Genomic DNA, 20,580 nt, shown 5'->3' with positions numbered 1-20,580 from the left:
AATACAGGATGGCTCAGGAGGACTTGAATTTCTTCTTGTATTTGAATTTCGAAACATTCTGCCACAGGACTGAAACCTTGTGAGATGACAGATGGGATGAGGTGAAGACAAAATGTTTATGAAAAAAAACAATCATCTCAGTTGGCAGGGCTCCAGACTAACTTTTCACCACCATCCAAAAAGACAATCCCAACGAAAGTAAAATGTTGCAAAATAAAAACTGTGTGTTTAGCTGTAAGTTATTAGCTCCATTAGCCAAACACTCTGCAGGACTGCAGAATTCCTGCTAATTTCAACACAGAGTTGATGTTCACATAGTTGCATTGCAAAACAAGGGTTCATCCATCCTCGACAGTGACCTTACTGCGTCCTTTTGGACTTGAAAGCGTGTTATTTTCGTATTTTCAGAGTAGCCAGGCTGTCATTGCAAGTATGGTAACAGAATGAGGCGATGCTTCTCTATAGTCAGCACTCAGTTTTGTAAGTTTAGTCTGTAATTTGCCAAGTTATAAAAACAAGAATCCCCCTGCAAAGATCTCCCATTAACATTCTCTATTATCCCCTGGACGATAGGATGCCGTTAGTCTCAAGCCCTGTCTGCTGGGACTGTCATCATACCCTCATGCCAAGGGTTGGTTAAAAGAGAAAAAAAACTGATTGCTGGGAAATCTCAATGAGTAAAATGCTGGCATGCAAATTGTTGTGAGACTCTGATTGGAGTTTTGTCCTCTATCAAGAACAGATTTCCACTGAGGTCTCAAATGAATATCCATTCTTAAAGAGAACTTTATACCTGTGACTGCAACAGCTTCAAGTAGTGCAGATCTCTGGCTACTGGTTACTCCGTAAAGTTTTATTTCATATTCTGTCGATGCCTTCAGGCCTTTGATTCTAGAGCCAGTGGCATCTCCAGGAAGTTGGACCTCGCTCACATCCCACAACTGCTGAGTGTCTTTATATTTTACTGCAAAACTATCATAGAGACTGTGAGCCTTCAGTTTCCACGAGAGGTCAAATCCATCAGGCGTGATGCCTGAGACTGTCAGCGTTCCAAGCTCGTCCTCAGGCTCCGTCCCAGAAAACTGGGTCTCGGAGGGGTCTAAATACACAAAGCTAATGACATTGTCCTCCGAGCCTGTAGGAGTCGTTAGCTCACGGTCGTCTGAGTCAGCTAAGTAAAATGTGAAAGAGGCTACGAGAAAAACAAAAAGGCACAAATCAAGAAAGCTTCTTTAAGTTGAAAATTCATCTGAATTTTTTTGGGTTTGTTGGCTGCATCAAATCAGACATAAAATCGCAACTTGTAATTCTAGAATTATAAGTTTAACTCTATAATATACTAAGTAAATGACGATGGACTTACAATTAAAAATATGAGCAAACTCTGGAAGAAATTCTAAGGGACCTGTCAGCATATTTTTCATGATGAATATGTTTTTTATCCCTCTGAAGGTCTTTGTTATCGTTTATTTTAAGATCATATTGTGGTAAAATTATCTTCTACCCACCTGTGGTTGCAGAAAGTGTGACAGGTGTGCTCCTCTTGAGCCCCCTCTCTGCAGTCAAAGTGATGCTGTAGCTCATTCCAGGAGTCAGGTTGGGCAGGACAAAGCTCGTTGCTGTGGCTGGGATCTCCTCTTCCTCAACCTGGCCATCTTTGGAGACGTACACCAACCTGTACCTGCCGACTTTAGCCCGAGGTTTGGCCCATCTCAAGGTGAGGGACGTCTCTGTGGACTCGACGTCTTTGAAATCAGTGGGAGGATCGATGTCTGACGGGAGAGAGAGAAATTAACTGTAAATGTGACGGATGGTAAATTTCACACTCAAACACTTCGCCCCCATATGATTCATTTCGTCACCCAATTTGTATCAACAAACTTGGCTGTCTGTGTATTTATGAGGAGGTGTGAGGAAGACTGTTTGGACAGCTGCTCGGCAGCCTCTCTCACCAGTCGCTGCGTTTGTGGTAGCAGGGAGGCTCTCTCTCTCGTTCTTTACGGCTGTCACACCAATTCCATATTCTATCCCAGGCTTAAGCCCTGCCATTTAGACAGATAGGAGGAAAATTACCACACCGCATGACTGATACAGGTTTTGTGTTGCTGTAATTTGTAATGTTAGTCTCTTTGACTCTTACCAGTGATGGTAGCTCTTGTGGTCTGTCCTCGTCCTCGTGGGAACAGCTCCTCACCATGAATCGCTCCAGAGATGGGACTGTATTTCACCCGATAGCTGCCAACGTCAGCCTGACTGTTTGTCCACTCCAGAGTGATGCTGTCGTCCGTCTGTGACACAGCCTGAAGGCCCGTGGGAGCATCCAGGGCTGCAGTGAAGACATCTTTAATCATATGAGGACACACACCTTTCTTGTACACTTACACAAACACACTGAATTCATTATTTTAGCTATTATTGGAAATTGGGCCACTCCAATTTGCATTTTAAAAAAACTGGCTATAAAGGAACACTAGAGCAAAAGCTTACTGAAGTGTTTTCTTTTACATGAATCTTAAAAATATATCAAAATATAAAGTAAAATCTACTATCACAAGCCCACCTGTAGTGAATGTGGCCATCACTGGGTCACTTCTGATGTCTCCATTCCTGGAGATGAGCGACACCTTGTACTCAGTGTCTGGTCTCAGACCGTCAAGGCTGTACTGTTTGTCCGGTGGGAAAATCTGCACTCTGGTTTCATCTGAAGGGTCGGAGCTTGGCCCATAAAACATGGTTATTCTGTCAATAGGAGCCACAGGCTGAGACCACCCAACAAGAGCCGAAGAGTCCGTCACATCTTTCACATCCACCTGCCGGGGGCCGTCAATCTCTGGGATGGAAATTCAAGTTAGAGAGACGAGGGAATGTCAAAGTTTAGTGGGACATCAAGTCATGAAAAGAAGTGAGTTCTACCTCACAATCAAACTGATGCTGATGAAATCACTGTGACCCAAGGGCTCATTATAAAAATTACAAATAATTGAGAATATGGTTGTATGTAAAGAAAACAAAAATAAAGAAAACGGAGAAAACTAATAGCCATTTTCATCATGTAAGTTATTACAAACACTCACAGCACCATCTTCAGGTCAAAGTTTTCATATATGCCGAAACCAAAATAATAACCGTCCCGTTTGCTTCTGCTTTATTTTGTATTCTGTCATATGTTTTATCCGTTGTACACAAAACAACCCTTATAAGACTCAACTTGGCTTTTCATAAAACAAAGCAGTAACTTGGATCAACACAGGGAGGACTATTGTAAAATATATTAAGATTCCCTTTCACGGACATTGTGTTTACTACCTTACAAATCTCCTGTGTCAACATGTGGAAGAGACATCTTTCCTCTATGTTTCTGAGCTGTGCTGAAAGGACCTCTGGGGGTAAAAGGGTACAAAAGCTTTAACCTTACTTCTATCATTCATTTCTGGGAGCTGTGTCTCGTTTCAGCCTACACAAATAAATGACATCAGAAATGAAATGGTTTGATACTCTGGAAGTCCATCAGCACAGACTTGTAAACTAAATGGTTTTTCCATGCACAATGAAGTTTTTTAGCCTGGCGTACCATATCGATTACATACGCAACTGGAAGCATTTCACAACGTAATGTATGGAGTAACACTGCAATAAAAGCTTCAGTGAGTGGAGCATGAGAGCTAAGAGCATGATTTAGTGAAAGTGGAAAAAAACAACTATTACACGGTCATGTTAGGCTGACATTCAATGTGTCTGAGTAATTACTCTTTAGGTAAAATCTGTGAGATGGAACTGTGGTGAGCTAGCTGGGATTTCCTGTTGTTAATCTTCATTATGGAATTTCACTTGCTGACACTAATGTATTTTTTTTCTTTCTTTGTGCTCTTGTGAAGTCAAAGTTTTTTATATCCTTCCAAAGTAACAGCTGCCAGACAGAGCAGGAAAATGAAATGCCAGCTGAAATGGATATTAGTAGCAAGTGGATGTTTTGAGAAATCTATGATGTCATCGGTTAAATGTAGCTCTGATACTCACTGGTAGTGACTTTTTTGGATGTTTGGGGTCCTCTGGTGTTGTTCTTGACGATGTTGATGGAGACTTCATATTCCTGGCCTGGTCCAAGGCCTGACTGGAGAAACTGGTTTTGGGAGGATGGGAGGGTGCTCATGACTTTTCCATTTTCTTCTTTCTGCAATGACACAAAATGCATAAACTAATTTGAGATATCCTGTAAAAGGACATACACACTAGAAACCAGATTACTGTCGGAAATCAAGTTAAGGGAGGAAATCAGAGGACGCATTTACAGACAATGACTGATGCCTAAATTCAAGTTTACATCCAGAGTTTTTTTCATAACTTCTTTAAGTTCATTTGTCATATTGTGACAGTATATGCTCAAGAAAGGGAGAGAGGAAAGTATCTTTTTACTGTGTTTGCATGTTTGGGGAATTTTAGAAGTACTCTCAGCTGATTCATACAGTTTTGTTTGGCTGCATTTTGGATGAAGTTGGAAACGTTTTAAGATTTTTTGAGCAGAAATCTAGCTATGTTACTATTCATCCTCTTAAATCGTAAAAGACCACATCCCCAGTTTTTGCAACTGCTATTTTTTAGTTAGAATAAAACTGTGTTTCATACTTTCACGACACATCTGAAATCACCTTACAGAGCTTAATGGACTGATACTACATGCAGCGTTGATGATTTGTTCATGTATGCACAACAGTTGCTTTCAATTTCCACAGCAAAGGAAATGTGTGAGAGGACTGATGGCCAACACCTCGCTGACTGAGAAGTGTTGTGTAATAAACTACATCACACAGCCCATTATCACAAATAACATGAAGGTCAAGACAGGAAAACATCTTGAGTGGCCAAGAATGGGTAAAAACTTTAAAATGGACTCAGATTTTTCAGCTGGCACAGCTAAATAACTGGCTTGGATTCTGAGCAGCACATTTACTTGCAGTTCTATAACATCCAGGCTTACCTTCACTGAGTTTTTCCATATGTCACAGCAGTTTTAATGGTTAGCACTGACATAAATCCATGTTTTGCTGAGACATCCAATAAGCTGGCATTGCTCATCACCTCTCACTTTTTCCCTGTCGGTTAGTAAAATCCTGGGCACGCTTTCAAAAGAGATAGGCAGACTGACCGTGTTGCGGAAATAGATCTCCCAGCCATCGAAGGAGATGTCCAGCTGGTCCCATACCACCTCCACTGATGTCTCTCTCACTGATTTAAATATCAATCCCTCTGGCTGTGGAAGATCTGGAGGGATGGAAACAAAACAGTTATTACCACTGATAGCTAAACCGCATAGCCTTAAGACGACTATGATATACCTGTGGCCACCCTCGCGCTCACAGGGACACTCCTCTTGTTGCTCAAAACAGCGTAGACACTGATCATGTACTCGATGCCAGGCTCAAGCTCTTTCACAGTGGCAGCAGTTTTGTCTCCCGACACAGTGAATTCCTGGAGAAGACCGCCAGGACTGGTGGGCACGTACGTCACAAGGTACTCTGTAACCAGCATCTCGTTCTTCCAGGACAAGTCCACTGTTTCACTGGTGACCTCGCCAACAGTAAGATCCTTTGGAGGAGACACTGGAAAAAGAGAGAGAGAAAAAAAAAAAAAAACTTTGCTAAGGGTGTTTTCTTGGATAGATTCTCATGCCCACAATCACACAGTATCCACCCCACAGAGCTAATGCAAACCCCAGAGCCACATCTGGCTGTGGTGTGAACAACAGCCAGAAGAGTACGAATGAAGTGCACACAATGGCAAAACACAAACCGAAAACTTTTATATTCACAGAAATACTTTTTCTCAAGATGAGTTGCGAGTGAACTTCGAGAATAGAAGGAAATTACATCATTGCGGATTTGCTTTTATAGAACATCTAGTTAACACATGGAAAATTTCAGGACTTGTGAACTGCCAAATGCTTTTTTTGGAGTTTCTGCACTGAACTGAGCAGAGCTCCTTACCTTCTGAGCAGTCCTCTCCGATGTAGCCCTCGTCACAGACGCACTGACCATTCACGCAGCGGCCTTTGTCCTGGCAGTTGTTCAGACAGCTCAACTCTGCACAGCTTTCTCCTTCATATCCACTCTCACACAAGCATCTTCCATTGAGGCAGCGACCCCTGTTGTTGCAGTTCCCTGGACAGGCGAGCACAGAGCAGTCGTCTCCTGAGTATCCTTCCTGACAGTTGCACTTGCCATCGACACAGTAACCCCGGGCCAGGCAGTCGTTGGGACAAGCCTTCTGACTGCAGTCTTCTCCAGCAAAGCCTTCGTTACAAACACACTGCCCATCGATGCATCGACCGCGGTTTTGGCAGTTGTTAGGGCAGCTCAGGTCACCACAGTCCTCGCCAGTGAAGCCTGCATGGCACACACAACGTCCAGCAACACAGTCACCTCGGCCATAGCAGTTTGAGGGGCAGGTCCTGATGCTGCAGTCCTCACCAGCGAAGCCTTCCTCACACACACACTGGCCATTAACACAGCGCCCCCTGTGCAGGCAGTTGCTTGGACATGAAAGCTCTGCGCAGTCGTCTCCCTGGAAACCAACATCGCACGAACACTGTCCATTTATGCACTGGCCTCTGTTGTTGCAGTTGTTCAGACAAGCTAACTGACTGCAGTCTTCACCCTGGTAGCCTATGTGGCAGATACACAACCCGTTGTAGCATTTACCTCTGCCATTACAGTCGTTGAGGCATTTGAGCTGAGAGCAGTCTTTTCCACCGAAGCCAGCATGACAGTCGCACTGGCCATCTACACAGAAACCATTACCGTGGCAGTTGTTGGGACAGGTGCGTCCTCCACAGTCCTCCCCAGTGAATCCCTCATCACAGTAGCAGGTGCCATTCACACAGCGACCCCGGTCGTAGCAGTCTTTTGGGCAGATGAGTTCAGAGCAGTCGAAGCCTGTCCAGGGTTCATCACACACGCATTCTCCGTCTTCACATCGGCCGCGGCCCAGGCAGTTGTTGAGGCACTTGGATTGAGAGCAGTCTTCACCGAAGAAACCATCTGAGCAGATGCAGGTACTGCCCACACACTGGCCGTGTGCTCCGCAGTCCACAGGGCAGACTTCAAGTGTGCAGTCTTCTCCGGTGAAACCCTTGAAGCACACACACTTTCCGTCAACACAGCGACCTCGGTTCTGACAGTTATTGGGACACTCCGGTTCAGTGCAGTTGGGTCCCTTCCAGCCAGGCTCACATAAGCAGCCACAGGTTTCAGAACTGTAGTTTCCATGACCGTTGCAATAGGGCTTAGTTCCCACCTCACCTTTGAAAAGAAGATAAAGACATTTTTTGTATGCATTTGCTGGCTGTGCCTTGTCCTAGTAAAAATGCTTTGATTAAATCTTTTCTCCGTAAAGGTTATTCTGTCTGGAACAAATTTCCTAATGACATCAATCTGGGAAACATTAAGTTCTCTTTCAAAAAGTCAATCAAAGAAAAACTTAGGAAGCACTTAAGGATGTGATTGCATTTTTAACCGTTATGGTGCTCTGTTTGAGTTTTTTGTTTGAGCTGTGCATTTTTGACAATTTTGTTTTGGTTCTATTGCTTTTTGTTGCTTTAGGTGTTCTACTTTTTTCATTTGTTTTCTGGTCTTCATACTGGGCCTTAGACTGTGAAAGCTAATGGGGTCCTGTTAAAGATTGAAGAATTGGAGAGTTCTGTGCACTGTCATCTCTGTGGCATTGTATTAAATTATTGTGTGACACATTACTGTCAGTTTTTCTTTTTTGGAACCACAATCAGCTGGCAAATTTCTGTAGTGACACCAAAAGCCAGTTGATTATTGCTTATACAGAAGATACAGCCCTCTTATGTGTGGCAGACAATTAGGTTAGCATAAGGATTGGATGGGATGGGAAAGCAGCCAGCCTGGCTTTATCCAATGGTGAAAAAAATCCACTATAAACATCTCTAACAATCCTAAATCGATGTTATATCTTGTTTGTTTGATCTGAACAAAAATCAAAGCCCAAAAATTACAAGAGATTTAAAAATAATTATTTTCTTTAACTATTTCTTGGTTGCAAACCTTAGCATGGTTTTTTTTGTCCTTTGTGTTAAACTAAACTAATCAGATCTAATTGGAATGGCAGATCTGACTCTCAAAAGACAGAAAATACCCTAAATTGTAAATCTCTCTTTAAGAGTGCATCATTGTAGACATCGTCTGAATCTTATTTTAGCAACTACCAAACAAGACTTCTTACTTTCATTGATATTCAGGGACTGCATTTCACAGCATCTCACATTTGAGTCGAACAAAGCCCCATTCACACTAAGTGTTGAGTTGTCGGAATATTACACCCCCACACTGAATTCCCAAGAATTCAACAGATGAATGACACAGATTATACGTACAAAGACTCATCAAGTTATGTAGAGTTCTCAGGGTGGCACTTTACTATGCATTTTTAGAGAAATTAAGGATTATTTCACTGTACTGGCTGCAATCTATAAACTCATCTGACATGGCACACCTACCTGTGACCTGCGCACTGCAACATGCCCTGTCACCATTACAGTGATCCCTCAAAGCTGAAACTTCTCCTTCAAGCATCTCCAACCGGCTCATGAGGTCTTTGATGCCTGGCAGGTTTTCAGTACAGCCACAGGCCTGCCGAGGTATGTTGATGCGGTGGGTGAAGACTATCTGGTTCTCTCCATCGACGGTATGCTCAGTGGCGTGATGGCCTGGCGACAGTGCTGCGTCTTTGGGCTGCAGCTGCATGCTATCTGGAGAGTCCAGGTTCACTGAGCACAGGGAGCTGGCGGGAACATTGATGTTGTAGACGTGATTGAAAACCACAGGATGGCCTGCACTTGGGAGGGTGATGTTGTGTTCTTCAGGTAAAGCCGCAGTCTGTCGTCGATGCCGGAGGATTTTCTTCACGAGCCCAGCGTTTGATAAACTGAGCAACGCAGTCAGGAGGAGGCAGCCTAGAAGGCTTCTTGTACCCATGCTAGTCGTGGGACGTGGATTTAATGAAATATCTGTTTGAACCTCTAACTAAGGCCAATCCTGGTTAATGGTGAAGGTTCTGGAAAACAGAAAGAAAGTAATTCACATAAACGCAGTTTTCTTTTTATATAGAGCCGCAACAGTCAGTTTTATTTAAACAACAGTAAACTATTGAACAGTTTTAAAAGCATCTGCAGTATACAGTAAATATTAGCTAACTAACCCAAATGACATCCCAACAATCAGACCTGACCACTGGCGCACGCCTTGAAGAATGGAGTTAGATTAAAATAAAACTAAGAATCAGACATACATATTTTCTAGCAGTGGTTTATAACCGGTGAACCCTTAAGAAAAGGGCACAAATAAAGTCTGACGGACTGTAAAATCACAGGAAAAGCAGAAAATACATATCTTTGCTACAAAAAAATCCTTTAATTTTATAAAACTCCTCTAATCTTCATAAATTACTGTATAATTCTATCTATTCAGGCATCTAGGAAATGTCTATGTTCCATTTATCCCATTGGGGATGGTTCAACTGTTTGTTGGCATACCACCACAAACATATTTAAGTGTGTTTTTAGAACAAACTCCAAAGTCAGAGGTTCCAGGATCCCCTCACTTTACTCAAACAAACATCAGTCTTTTTTGTGGTCCACAAAAGTGGTTTTTATGACTCACTGATTATTTACCCTTTGCGCTACACAAGTACCTGAGTCACTGTGCTGAAAACAATGCAGCAAGCAACAGTGGTTACAGGCCCAACAGAGATTTATATGGTGATTTCATTCATCACCATTGGGAAACCAGAAACAAAGAAATACTATTCTGATAAAGTTTTCACATGTGTAGAAAAAAAGTCAAACAAGCAAAAACCACAAAAACATAGTGTTAAACAGCCTAAATTCATCACAACATCAAGATACATTTAACCAGAAAAAGTGTATTCTTAATGCCGCATTAAAGGATTTACTACCAAGGAATTCACAGTTGTGCTGGCACATCAAGTTTCTTGCAAAGTACTCTTACACATATTTGAAAAGTCTCAGCTGTTGGCTGACATAACGTATATAACATTAAAGAAAAGTGGAATTGGTCCCATTCACAGGAGTCCTTCTGGCCCACGAATCTCAGATGACTTAATCAGCCAAACACCAAGAGCGCTATAATTTGTGGGAGCCAAACTACTGTAGAACTAGTGAGAATCTTCTCCCTCAGTGTGGGAAAGCCTCCCTAGATTACTCAGTGTTGAGTTTCCAAAAGAACTGAGTAAGCACAGGAAATCAATGGACTGTCCCACAATGACTTCACAGACTGTATTTGTGCACCGGTCTCTACCTCACTAATGGAAACATCCTCGCTTAAAGATTTTTCACATGTACCTCTGCTGCTATGACTGGGAGGAAGCCAACTATACAGTGCCTCTATAAAGGGGTTGCATCTCTGCGGTGGAGGACTTTGTCCAGATTCTGTGATTGGTAGTGTCTGAATGAGCCTGCACATGCAAACAAATGAAAAATGTCTTTAAGAAGGGAAGAGTTCATGCAGTGAGGGATATGAAAAGATACGTGCCGCATCTGGATATGGATTCTCAAAGACCTCTGGAAACTGATACTGATACTCAGCTGCACATCTACTTTTTTCCCCCTTGTAGCTAAGGTTCAACTGAGTGTTTGTTGCATCTCAGTGTAACCATGACTGCATCCACTTTTGTTTCTCTTGCCATTCCATTGACACTTCCAAACTGTACCTTCCAGAGATACAAAATTGAAATAGATAACAGCATCTGCACATAAATCAAAACCTTTATTTCAAAGTAATTGCCACAAAACTGATACAAGATGGAGGTAAAAAGGATTTTAGTTGTCACATGATGGGAGGGAAAACAATTCTTTAACCCAGAACAAAATCTGCTCAACCATTCAGCATCCGATCTAGATTTAGACAAATCTATAAATCTTTACAACTTTAAATGTTCTAAATAAAGAATCTGGCCAAAGTCTGCAAAAAAATATACCCACTGCAATCTCAATATTAGACCCAGCCCTTGAACCCAATTCTACATTTGACCCCACACCACAGGATTAATACCACATTCCTGATATATCAAAGCTATCGTAATTTTTAAAGTTTCAAAGCTCAATACATCCCTAGTTACAAAAAAACCTGGGACTACATACAGAGAGCCTGAAAACTAAACAAATACAGACGCATTGGCTGGAAAAATATTATTGGTTGGGCTCTAATTAACATGGGAATCTTCTTCCATCCATCCCACTGGATGTGAAAATACAAGACTCTTAATATCTTTAAGAATATCAGAACCTCAGTTGACTTTTTAAGATTATCAACAGAAAGGTTCAGGATTAACAGGCAGGTTGAGCCTGTGTGTATTCACCTTTGTTCCAAAATATGAAGCACTCGCAGGTTGTGATGAATTTTCCTGTTAGGAATGCCTGAGATTTATATTTGTGGAAAACCAATAAAACAAATTAAGTAGCAGGAATAAACAAACTTTGATGTGACAAGTTGTCAGCTATTGGTCAACAGTCTTTGGATGCAGCGAGTGTCCTACAAGCTGACAGGAGATGTTGTGGTGTTGTTGTAGATCAGGGGAGAACAGCATGATGAGTGAAAGTTGTCCTTCACTTTCTATACTTTTTGTTTTCTTGCTTATATTTGGATGACAGGCAGCATGATGTTTTCTCCAAAACAAAACTGACGGCTATGACAAATATTTTTCTGTTAGGCTGTTTGGGCTGAGGCAGAAGTATGAAGGAAGACCCACGACATCAATCTTCTTTCCTCCCCTTTTTATTGTCCCTAACCTTCGACCCCTCTTTCTCAAGCACTTTTTGCACCCCTTCATCTAATCTCTTAAAGACAGAGATATAACACTGAGCTTGAGTTTCACGAGTTCTCACACATCTGGTAAGTAGCAGGATGAAGGTAAGTTATGGCTAGTGTTGTAAATCTGAAAACTAGGTCTTGTCAATATGTTTCTGATCTCCTTTCTGAGAACTTTACAGGACACGAAGACTAATAATTTGCTCTGAAGCAAAGAATGAATGCTTAACACAGCTCTTGCGGCACATGTTTCAGCTGAGGATGTTTTTGTAGTTATTCAAGATTTCAAAATACCCCGATAATTTATACAAAGGTGATTTGATATTGTAGCCATTTCTTTATATCAACAGACAAACTCATTAAACTATATGAGTCTAATAGTGCTTGCAGTAAAATTCCAAGTATCCATCAGTCAAAGCACCAGGGGTTGAACGAGGACATTTCGTTAGGGGAAATGACTCGGGGACATGGGAAGACAATTTGGAGAGAAAATTGAAATAAATATAACCTGTTCACTAAGCTATAATCCAGAATCACTGTAGCTTTAGTATTCTTCCCCCATGCTGGCAGCGAGAAGGGAACTTTCCCGCGTGGAAAAGACAAACTGGGAATGTTGGCCCTGGACTGACGACATCTGTTTTGCCTAGTCAAAGAAAAAAAAAAACAAGGCACTGAAGTACTTGTCCACATAGTGGCTCAGTTACTGCAACCTTCAGTAAAACTGAAAGTGCCACTGCATGCTTTATTCATTGAATATTTATTTTGTTGTCTTTGATCAGCTCATCTGAAGGACTGCTCCTGAACGCTTCATCTCACACACTGATTTAAACCAGTCACATACATGAGAGCACGAGTGCAGCATGTCTGGCCTCATTTCTTATGGAAAACATTTGTGGCTGACAACAGTGTGTCACGACTCTGGTCAGCAGTGAATATTAATCCACGTTGTCTGTTTACTTGCTCAACTGTGATATTTCAGTATATTATTCACCCTAAATGGCAAAGTCATACTTTCACAACATCTTGAACAGCTTGAAATCCTCCTGAGACAGTTAATTGGACAGATTACTGTGGCTGATACAACAATAACAGAAACTGTAACGGCTCATGAAGAGAGTACACTTTCCCCACTGCTGCACAGATATCCTGAAGTAGTCCTTTAAGAATAATAAACCTGAGCTTCATGTGTCCCCAGTGGTGCCTGAGAAGGATGCAAATTTCAGTTTCAATTTGCATTTATGTGCTTTCTCAATCAGGAGAAAAAGCTTAACAGTTTGTAACAAGAGACTTTTTCTTGATGGTTTGTTTCTGTTGTTTCAGCAAAAATCCCAAACATTTGGTAGTTCCAGCTTCTCTGTGATGATTTGCTCCTTTTTCTTTGCCATATATGTTAATAAACTGAATATCTTTATGTTTTGGGCTATTGGTTGGACAATCAGAAGTCACTTCGGCCATAAGGTAATCATGATTTTCCAAAACAGTTGTTAAAAAGGTGCTGAGTGGAGTTTTCCTTTAAAACAAACAAATGTGTTTGTTTTCAGTGTTACCCGCCAGATAGCACTGTGTGTATCCTTGAGGGCTAACACAAATGTCTAGTGCATTTTCTTCCTAATTAAATATTTACAAAGTAGATTAGATTAGAGAATAGATTGTTTACACTTAAATCTACTTTTGTTTAGACCCATGTTTACAAGTTTATAGTCATTTTCTTGCCACCTGTCGATGTCGATCGATGGAGCAATTTACCACCACTGTAGGACGAGCTAAACACAGTGAGGCCCCCCTCATAGAAAAACACCTCTATAGCGCTATTAGAGGTCTAAAGAAAATACTGGCAAATTAATTAATTAAGAAAACCAGTTGTTGAAGCTCTGGTCTACTGTCAGCGGCTCTGTGAAGCTCTCAGGCTGAAAAGGAAACCAAACTGTTGGATAGATAAACTGAAGTATATAAAGCATAGAACTTTTTGTTCTCTAATCTCACATGTGCATTTATGCTGTGCAAGACATCAGAAGATATTCCCCCACTTACACAACAACCATCTGTCCACTCCCCCCTCACAACCAGCACACCTGATTCTCAGCACTCTGGCAGATTTACAGTGTCAAAGGCCTTACACTGACACAGCCAGAGCATGCAGTTATATAAGGTTTAACTTTATTATTAATTTGAGTATTCTGTACTTTAAAATTATGTCCAACATGACTTAAATTGGTTTCTTTGATGTAGAAGAGAGAGAGATTATTTTATTATTTGATGAATAAGCCCAACACAGTGCGCTCACTGACACTCTGTGTCGCCGCGCTAACCCCTCGAAATTAGGACCTGGAAAAAATCTGACATACTCTGCATAAAACCCGGAGGCGTGTGATTTTGAATTATGATCTACCCCTGGCTTTTTGTGCAGAGGTCATGCAGAGGGAAACAGTGTAGGACAAGCCCTGGGGGAGCTCCAGCTACTGAACCAGCTGTCCCTCTAACTGTTCACCTAGACACCTTTTTCTCACTCTGCTGCACAGACATATCCCAGGACAACCAACACATAGCAGAGAGGCTATAAAACATCCTGGCTTGAATATCTGCAGATGGGACACGACATGGGTTTAGATAAGAGTTTGAGAATTGGCGGATGACACAAAAAAGCTTAAATAATCTTGACAGAACATCAGAGGAGCTGAATGATTATGACCTTCAGCTGTAATATTTATATCTGAGCTGAAGTTGAAAACCACAGTGAGCCAGAGTTGGATTTCAATTAGGCAGAGCTAATGGACTGAATGGATGAAGTATTTTTTCTCTATGCTCACACTGGCAAATCCTGCCACCCACTTTTCCCTTAATTTAATCTCCATGATGGAAAAATGACACACAATGAAAACTGAATTGCATTGCCCAAGGTAATGCAATGAATCATCAGGCTGCATAAACTCACCAGACACAAAAACACATTTTAGCCCTCATGCACAAACACACACACACACACACACAAATGGACAGGTTTATTTTTGGGAGTATTGATATACAACCTGAGAAAATTTTGACTGAATCTTTTTGGCATGAAGTGTATTGGCTGCAGGCCCTTCTACAGTGACGATCAAAGTGGTGGATAACACTTCCACATGTTCTCTCCCACAGCAGTCAGACATCACCTCTGATCTTGCATTGGCTGCTATGTGTGTCTGACTGAGGAAGAAGTTGCAGTACACACAAAGAATGTACTTCTAATAAACTGTAATCGATGCCTTCTGGCACTGTGGCAACCTGCGCTAGACTGAAAGGTACTGCTAAAATAAATTTGTGCAACTACCACTATATGTGCCTCTATTTTTAAGACTCACTTCATTTAAAGGAAATTCAAATAAAAGAGCATGAATAAACAAATAAAAGTCAAGATAATTAACTATCAGGGAAATACATAAAAAGATATTCTTACTTGTACTCGTGCAGGTAAGATGAGGTGCTCCTCCGGGTCTTCATGCATTTATTGAAGCCAAGAAAATTATGCTTTGCTCTGTTGTGTCACTGCTCTGTCTTGCAGCCTCTCCACCAAGGTGGCAGCTCTGTCAGCCCTCCCTCAGCCAGCTCCTTATCTTTCCTCACAGCTCGGGCTGAGGTTCAGCTCCTTTAGTGACAGAGAGAGAGTGAGTCGAAACCAGCGAGGGGGAGAGAGAGAGAGAGAGAGAGAGAGAGAGAGAGAGTGGGAGTAAATGTCTTTTAAAGTGTTTGGGTCAGACCCCCATTGCTTAAACTCCAACCCTTAAATAGCCGTCATTCTCCCTCCCTCCTCAGTCTTTCTTCCCTCCCTCTACTGTAACTAATGGATGCAGAGCTGGGCTGCTGCTGCCTTCAAATGAGATGCCAGTGTTACTGGGAGTCATGACAAAGCGAGCAGCGCTTGTGGTTGTGCAGGAAAATTAGAGGGGAAAGCTGGGAATGAGAGGAAAGTGAAGTCAGACTGTAGACAGAGGACAGGCAATTTCCCTTTAACCATATTAACTTTGCAGTAATGACTTAAAATTGTATCCTGTATGATTAATGCTGAAGAAGTGAAGCAGATTCTTTGTTCAATTTACTCAAATATTGAATCAGGGAAAACCACCTTCAATCACCCATCACCATGACTCTTTATTTCCACACTTAACACTAATCCCTTAGCTCGTAAAAGCTCACAGCATGAATCTTTGTGCAGCACAGTGACAGTGATTGATATCTACTGCAGCTGAAACCACACTTTATTATACATGTACACACTCTTAACTGAATAAATATGACTTTTACTGATTGAATAGTTCCAGTAATTGTCCAGTGTGGATGGATGCCCAATTTTAAGGCCAATCTCCAATTCCTGGAGGAAATGTATCCTTGCACGGACACAGTTATATCTTGCACAGACATGGTCAAATGTCATACATTTAACAGATGGACTGAGCAGGAAACAGACACATTCTCAACTATTGCGTCCAGCCATCTTGGATTAAAATGAAAGCAAGCTACGAGAAAATATGTGATATCAGTTACCATCTGTCCTGAATGTAAAACTGCAAGACTACTCAGAGTTCATCTGTGGAAGCAGGCAACACTTCACCATACGTACACAGTTTAATCTTAATATAAGATTAGATGAGGATAAGACCGGTATCAGTTTAAACCTTTAAAGTGAGTCTATATGATTGCTTAAGTACTCAAGACATGCTGGTTTGTTGTTTGTAGTTCAGACTAATTGTAAAACACCTTTAGATTCAGAAGATAATACAGATTAGGGAACTAATGCTTATCGTCATTATTGATTATGTGTTGATGACCAATCAATGAATCATTTGGTCTAAAAAAAAATGTCAGAAACTAGTAGTGTCAGTTTTTTGCTGTGTAGTTTCAAGGGAGAACAATCTGACTTTCATTTGTTTGTGAGGTTTCAAGGATCCCACAAAACATTGCATACCGACAAATAAACTAAAAACTAAGCTTGTGGAAATTTACACAAAGGTTTCATACCACAACTACAAGACTACTGGAGGTTTTTCCTTCAATGCGGTGTACTGAACAGCCACGGGAAACAATGGAGGGCAACTGCTGTTTCTGTTGCCATCCCAACTGTGTTTTGCAAACTATACTGAAAGTAACGGCTGCAACCAAGGAATTTCATTCAAGACAGTTATCTTGTTCTATTTTGATTTCTCATTTGTTCATTTAAAAATAAAACAGTAATAACCCCAAGCGATTTAAGCAAATTAAACTCCTGTGAATTGCTTGTTGTCAGAAACCAACAGTCCAAATTCAAAAGATATTCAGTTTACTGTCATTTAAGACAAACAAAACAGAAAATCCTATAAATGTCTGGTAATTTTACTGAATGAAAAATCAACAATTGTTTGATATACAGCCACTCATTTGTTTTGCCATTCCCCCCACTCCCCCAAACTATACAAATGAATTACAAACAGATATGTGTAAAGACTTCATCTGCATTAAGGTAAATAAAAGATGTAATACATTTCGATCAGAAAAGTTAGTTGTGGCCTTGTTTTCATAAACTGGCCATAAGGAGGAGCATTTAAGAGTCAGTGGACTAAAACAATAAATCCTAACTAATCTAACAGGACAACTGAGCTAAGTAGATTTGTCACTTTTCATTGCAGGTTGTTTGAGTCAGGTAAATGAACCCTCAAGACACAAAGACAACAAGTGTCTGTTCTTCAGGATCCTATAATGCAAAACTAAATATATGCATGTCTGAGACGGAGTTCAAGTATGTGTTGAAGAGGGTCCACTCACAAGCCAGGGAAAAACACATAAAATCTGTCACCGTTCTGTAAATCAAATATTCTCTTAAGCTTCAGAAGACCCCAGGGATCTGGTCTGGTGAAGAGCCCTGAAGAAAATGAGAAAATGTGGAACCAAGTAAATAGGTCACACTGTGGCCCCTTTTAATTTAAGAGTCCACATGTGTTTCACATGTACGACACACTGCAACACAGATTGTGTGGCTCAGGCGCTGACCATAGAACATTTGCAAGCTATTGTGACAGCTATAAACACAATAGGCAGTTATGATTACAATAAGACAATCTGAAGGATGTCTGCCACCGTTAGAACAAAAACACTTAGGCAACCATGTCTGCTACTTAACGAGACTGAGTGTCTACAGCCATGCTAGTAGATCTGAGAGGCACTAAAAACAAGTACAGTACAGCTAGCTTTTACCACTGCAGGTATTTGGTCATAAACCAAACAATAATGTATTGTACAGATACAAATTTTGACCTCATGATGGTGCTGGAGAAGTTAATGAGTCAGAAATGTTATTGCTCTTCAATCCATACAGTAGTTACTGAGAATATTTTCTCAACCCCACAGATGCCAACCATGTGTTGGCACAACAGTAAAAGTCAGGGGATTCTTCATCTGAGGACCATAAATATCTGAAAAAATAAAAAATAAAAAAAATAAAATAATAATAATCCATGGATATACATCCAAAATGTTGATATTTTGCTAAGACACAAAAAACACCTGCTGGGAGAACTGCAGGAAATGTCTGGAGATCACCATTGTAGGATTTATTCTCTGGGGAACATGCACTGATCAGCCACATGATTCATATAAATAACTATAAAAAAAATTTCAACCCATCAAACAGTCGAGGTGTTTCAGTCCGGACCAAAGCAGGAAACCACCATTGTAATTCCTGGAGCCAAACCATTAGCATGGATAAAATTGTATAAATCTATCATTGATTGAAAACTTTGAGCACTGCCCAGTGAACTCTGATATCTGCAATAAAAAGAAGGTCAGATGATAGTGGTAAAAAGAATAATATTTTTTTAAATGCTGTCAAAAAAATGTATGAGCAGATGTGCAAAGCAGACGGCTCTGTGAGGAGACTTGGATCAGACCAAAACCATCCTCCTTTAAAACAAAACAGGTGTTCTGGTGTTGGAGGTTAAACTAAGTGTTACAGATCTTCATCACCTTAAAGAAAAAAGGTTAAACTCCATATTCTGAGTTTTCATTCAACATGTGGTCCAAACCAGATACAGAACAGTATGAGCCTAGTGAAATAATGTAGACTACAGTGAGAACATGGTTTTAGCTTCAACACAGAAGTTCAAAGTTAAGATTTAAGAACACCTTTCAATGAGAAGAACTGAAATTGTATAGAATTCAATACCCACTTTCTTCATCTTTTGTGGCAATAAATTAGCTTTGGGTTTTGGATTGAATTTGGACTAAGGAAGCAACCTAAAGATGCTATCTTTTACGATTCGCAATTTCAACTGTTTTCCAATTAAATCTGCTAACATGTTTCTTTCTCAAAAGACTACATGAAATCACAATACATTTAGAAAAAACCTATTAAGCTATTCTCTCTTTGCACACTGAAATGAATTTTAGTCTCCAGTGCACTTTACAACTTGCCCAAGACTAAACATCTATTGGTAGTTTATACAATGGCATTCTTTCCTAGGAATTATGGTTGATACACCCAATCCATACAGTTGGGCTGTCACACTCCTTGGTCCAGTCCTCTATAATCTCAACTGGCAGAACCTGGCATAAAGAAAAGTAAAGTGTCTCCAGTCTGACCTTTGCATCGGGTTGTAATCATGGAGCTCACCAGGTTATGGGTGGTTTGGGCTCAACAGTTCACCTAAAATGAACCACGGGGTCTGTAAATGTAGGTGCAGGATTGTTTTTATATAAAGATAGCAAAAAAATGACAGCTGCTTTTTTCTTTCAATAACTGACATGCACAAAACCGGAAAAATGATGTGCCAAGTTGCCAAACAATTTTATAAATTCATATCTACAAAATACTTGGGACAAGAACTTAGGAAAAATTAAACTGGCATATGATTGAACTGAAATTTAGTTGCAATGGCAACAAAAGTCTAGGCTTTGATTGTTGGCTACCAAAGCCAAGTTGGCTAATGAAAGAGTCGTATAAGTAATTTAGTTTTTTCCATGCTGACAGGCATCATATTGAAATATTTACATAATTTCCTTAATTACGTAGCTATAAAATTACTGAGTGTTTCTGCGGGAGGTTTTAAAATGGGAGGTGTGTGCCATTTGATCTTTTCTAGTTAAAGAGTAGAAAACTAAAAAAGGTAAGTACAGAAAACAGTCTGACTTGAAACAAAGTTGTAGTGCAAATGTTTTGTGCTGTAGAGGCAGCTGTAAAGATTGACAATACTAAGTTTATTAAATTAGAATTGTTTTGTTGAGGAAATGGTACGTTTTTTTTCTCTCTTCAGTTTCTCTCAAATATAATCAATAAAAGTTTTCACAGGTCACTGTTTTACGGTTCCTAATAATATATATTCAACTGTAATCCCTGTTAAACCACTTCAGTGACTTAAAAAAATTCACTTCTCATCTCCAGGCTTGTGCCTCTGAATCACCTTTTCTTGCCTGGAGTGTTAGTTAGTCTTCCTGATGGAGGTTTCTCTGTACTAAAATCAACTGAAACTATACACAGGTCATTTTAATTTTTATCCAACTTATGAACTTATCCATCTACCCACAGCTAAATTGTTGCATGAATCACAACAGAATTCAAGAAACTCTGCGATAAAAATAAAAAAAAATCACAATTAATGCATGTTTCCATTCATCGGTAACGTGAATATTAAGAATTTGTTTTGCGATAATTTTGTACACTGGAGCCACTGACCGACTGCAGAAGAGGAGGGTGCGACGAGATAATGTAATCAGATGAGTGCCAGTTGTTAAAGTT

The 20,580-nt window shown here is 40.5% G+C and overlaps 1 protein-coding gene across 5 annotated transcripts in view; it reads right to left on the bottom strand.

Moving 5' to 3' along the window:
• zmp:0000000846 (tenascin) overlaps positions 1–20,580 on the bottom strand; it is a 54,473-nt gene that overhangs the window by 15,264 nt on the left and 18,629 nt on the right. For 3 of the 5 annotated variants that reach the window (XM_037118261.1, XM_037118263.1, XM_037118264.1), the window contains exons 2-11: positions 15,277–15,465; positions 8,516–9,072; positions 5,982–7,295; positions 5,334–5,597; positions 5,144–5,259; positions 4,018–4,171; positions 2,561–2,830; positions 2,141–2,326; positions 1,953–2,042; positions 1,509–1,772 (exon numbers count right to left, since the gene is read on the bottom strand). In XM_037118261.1, coding sequence (XP_036974156.1) covers positions 1,509–1,772; positions 1,953–2,042; positions 2,141–2,326; positions 2,561–2,830; positions 4,018–4,171; positions 5,144–5,259; positions 5,334–5,597; positions 5,982–7,295; positions 8,516–8,993 — 3,136 coding nt within the window. In that variant the 5' untranslated portion in view covers positions 8,994–9,072; positions 15,277–15,465. Of the gene's footprint in view, positions 1–793; positions 1,193–1,508; positions 1,773–1,952; positions 2,043–2,140; positions 2,327–2,560; positions 2,831–4,017; positions 4,172–5,143; positions 5,260–5,333; positions 5,598–5,981; positions 7,296–8,515; positions 9,073–10,378; positions 10,492–15,276; positions 15,466–20,580 lie in introns of all 5 variants that reach the window. The other 2 variants (XM_037118260.1, XM_037118262.1) reach the window with 2 other exon arrangements.

The sequence above is a fragment of the Acanthopagrus latus genome, chromosome 12, assembly GCF_904848185.1.
Source record: "Acanthopagrus latus isolate v.2019 chromosome 12, fAcaLat1.1, whole genome shotgun sequence".
Lineage (NCBI taxonomy): Eukaryota > Metazoa > Chordata > Actinopteri > Spariformes > Sparidae > Acanthopagrus > Acanthopagrus latus.
The sequence above is the reverse complement of the archived record's forward strand: the minus strand, read 5'-3'. Positions and strand labels throughout refer to the sequence as shown.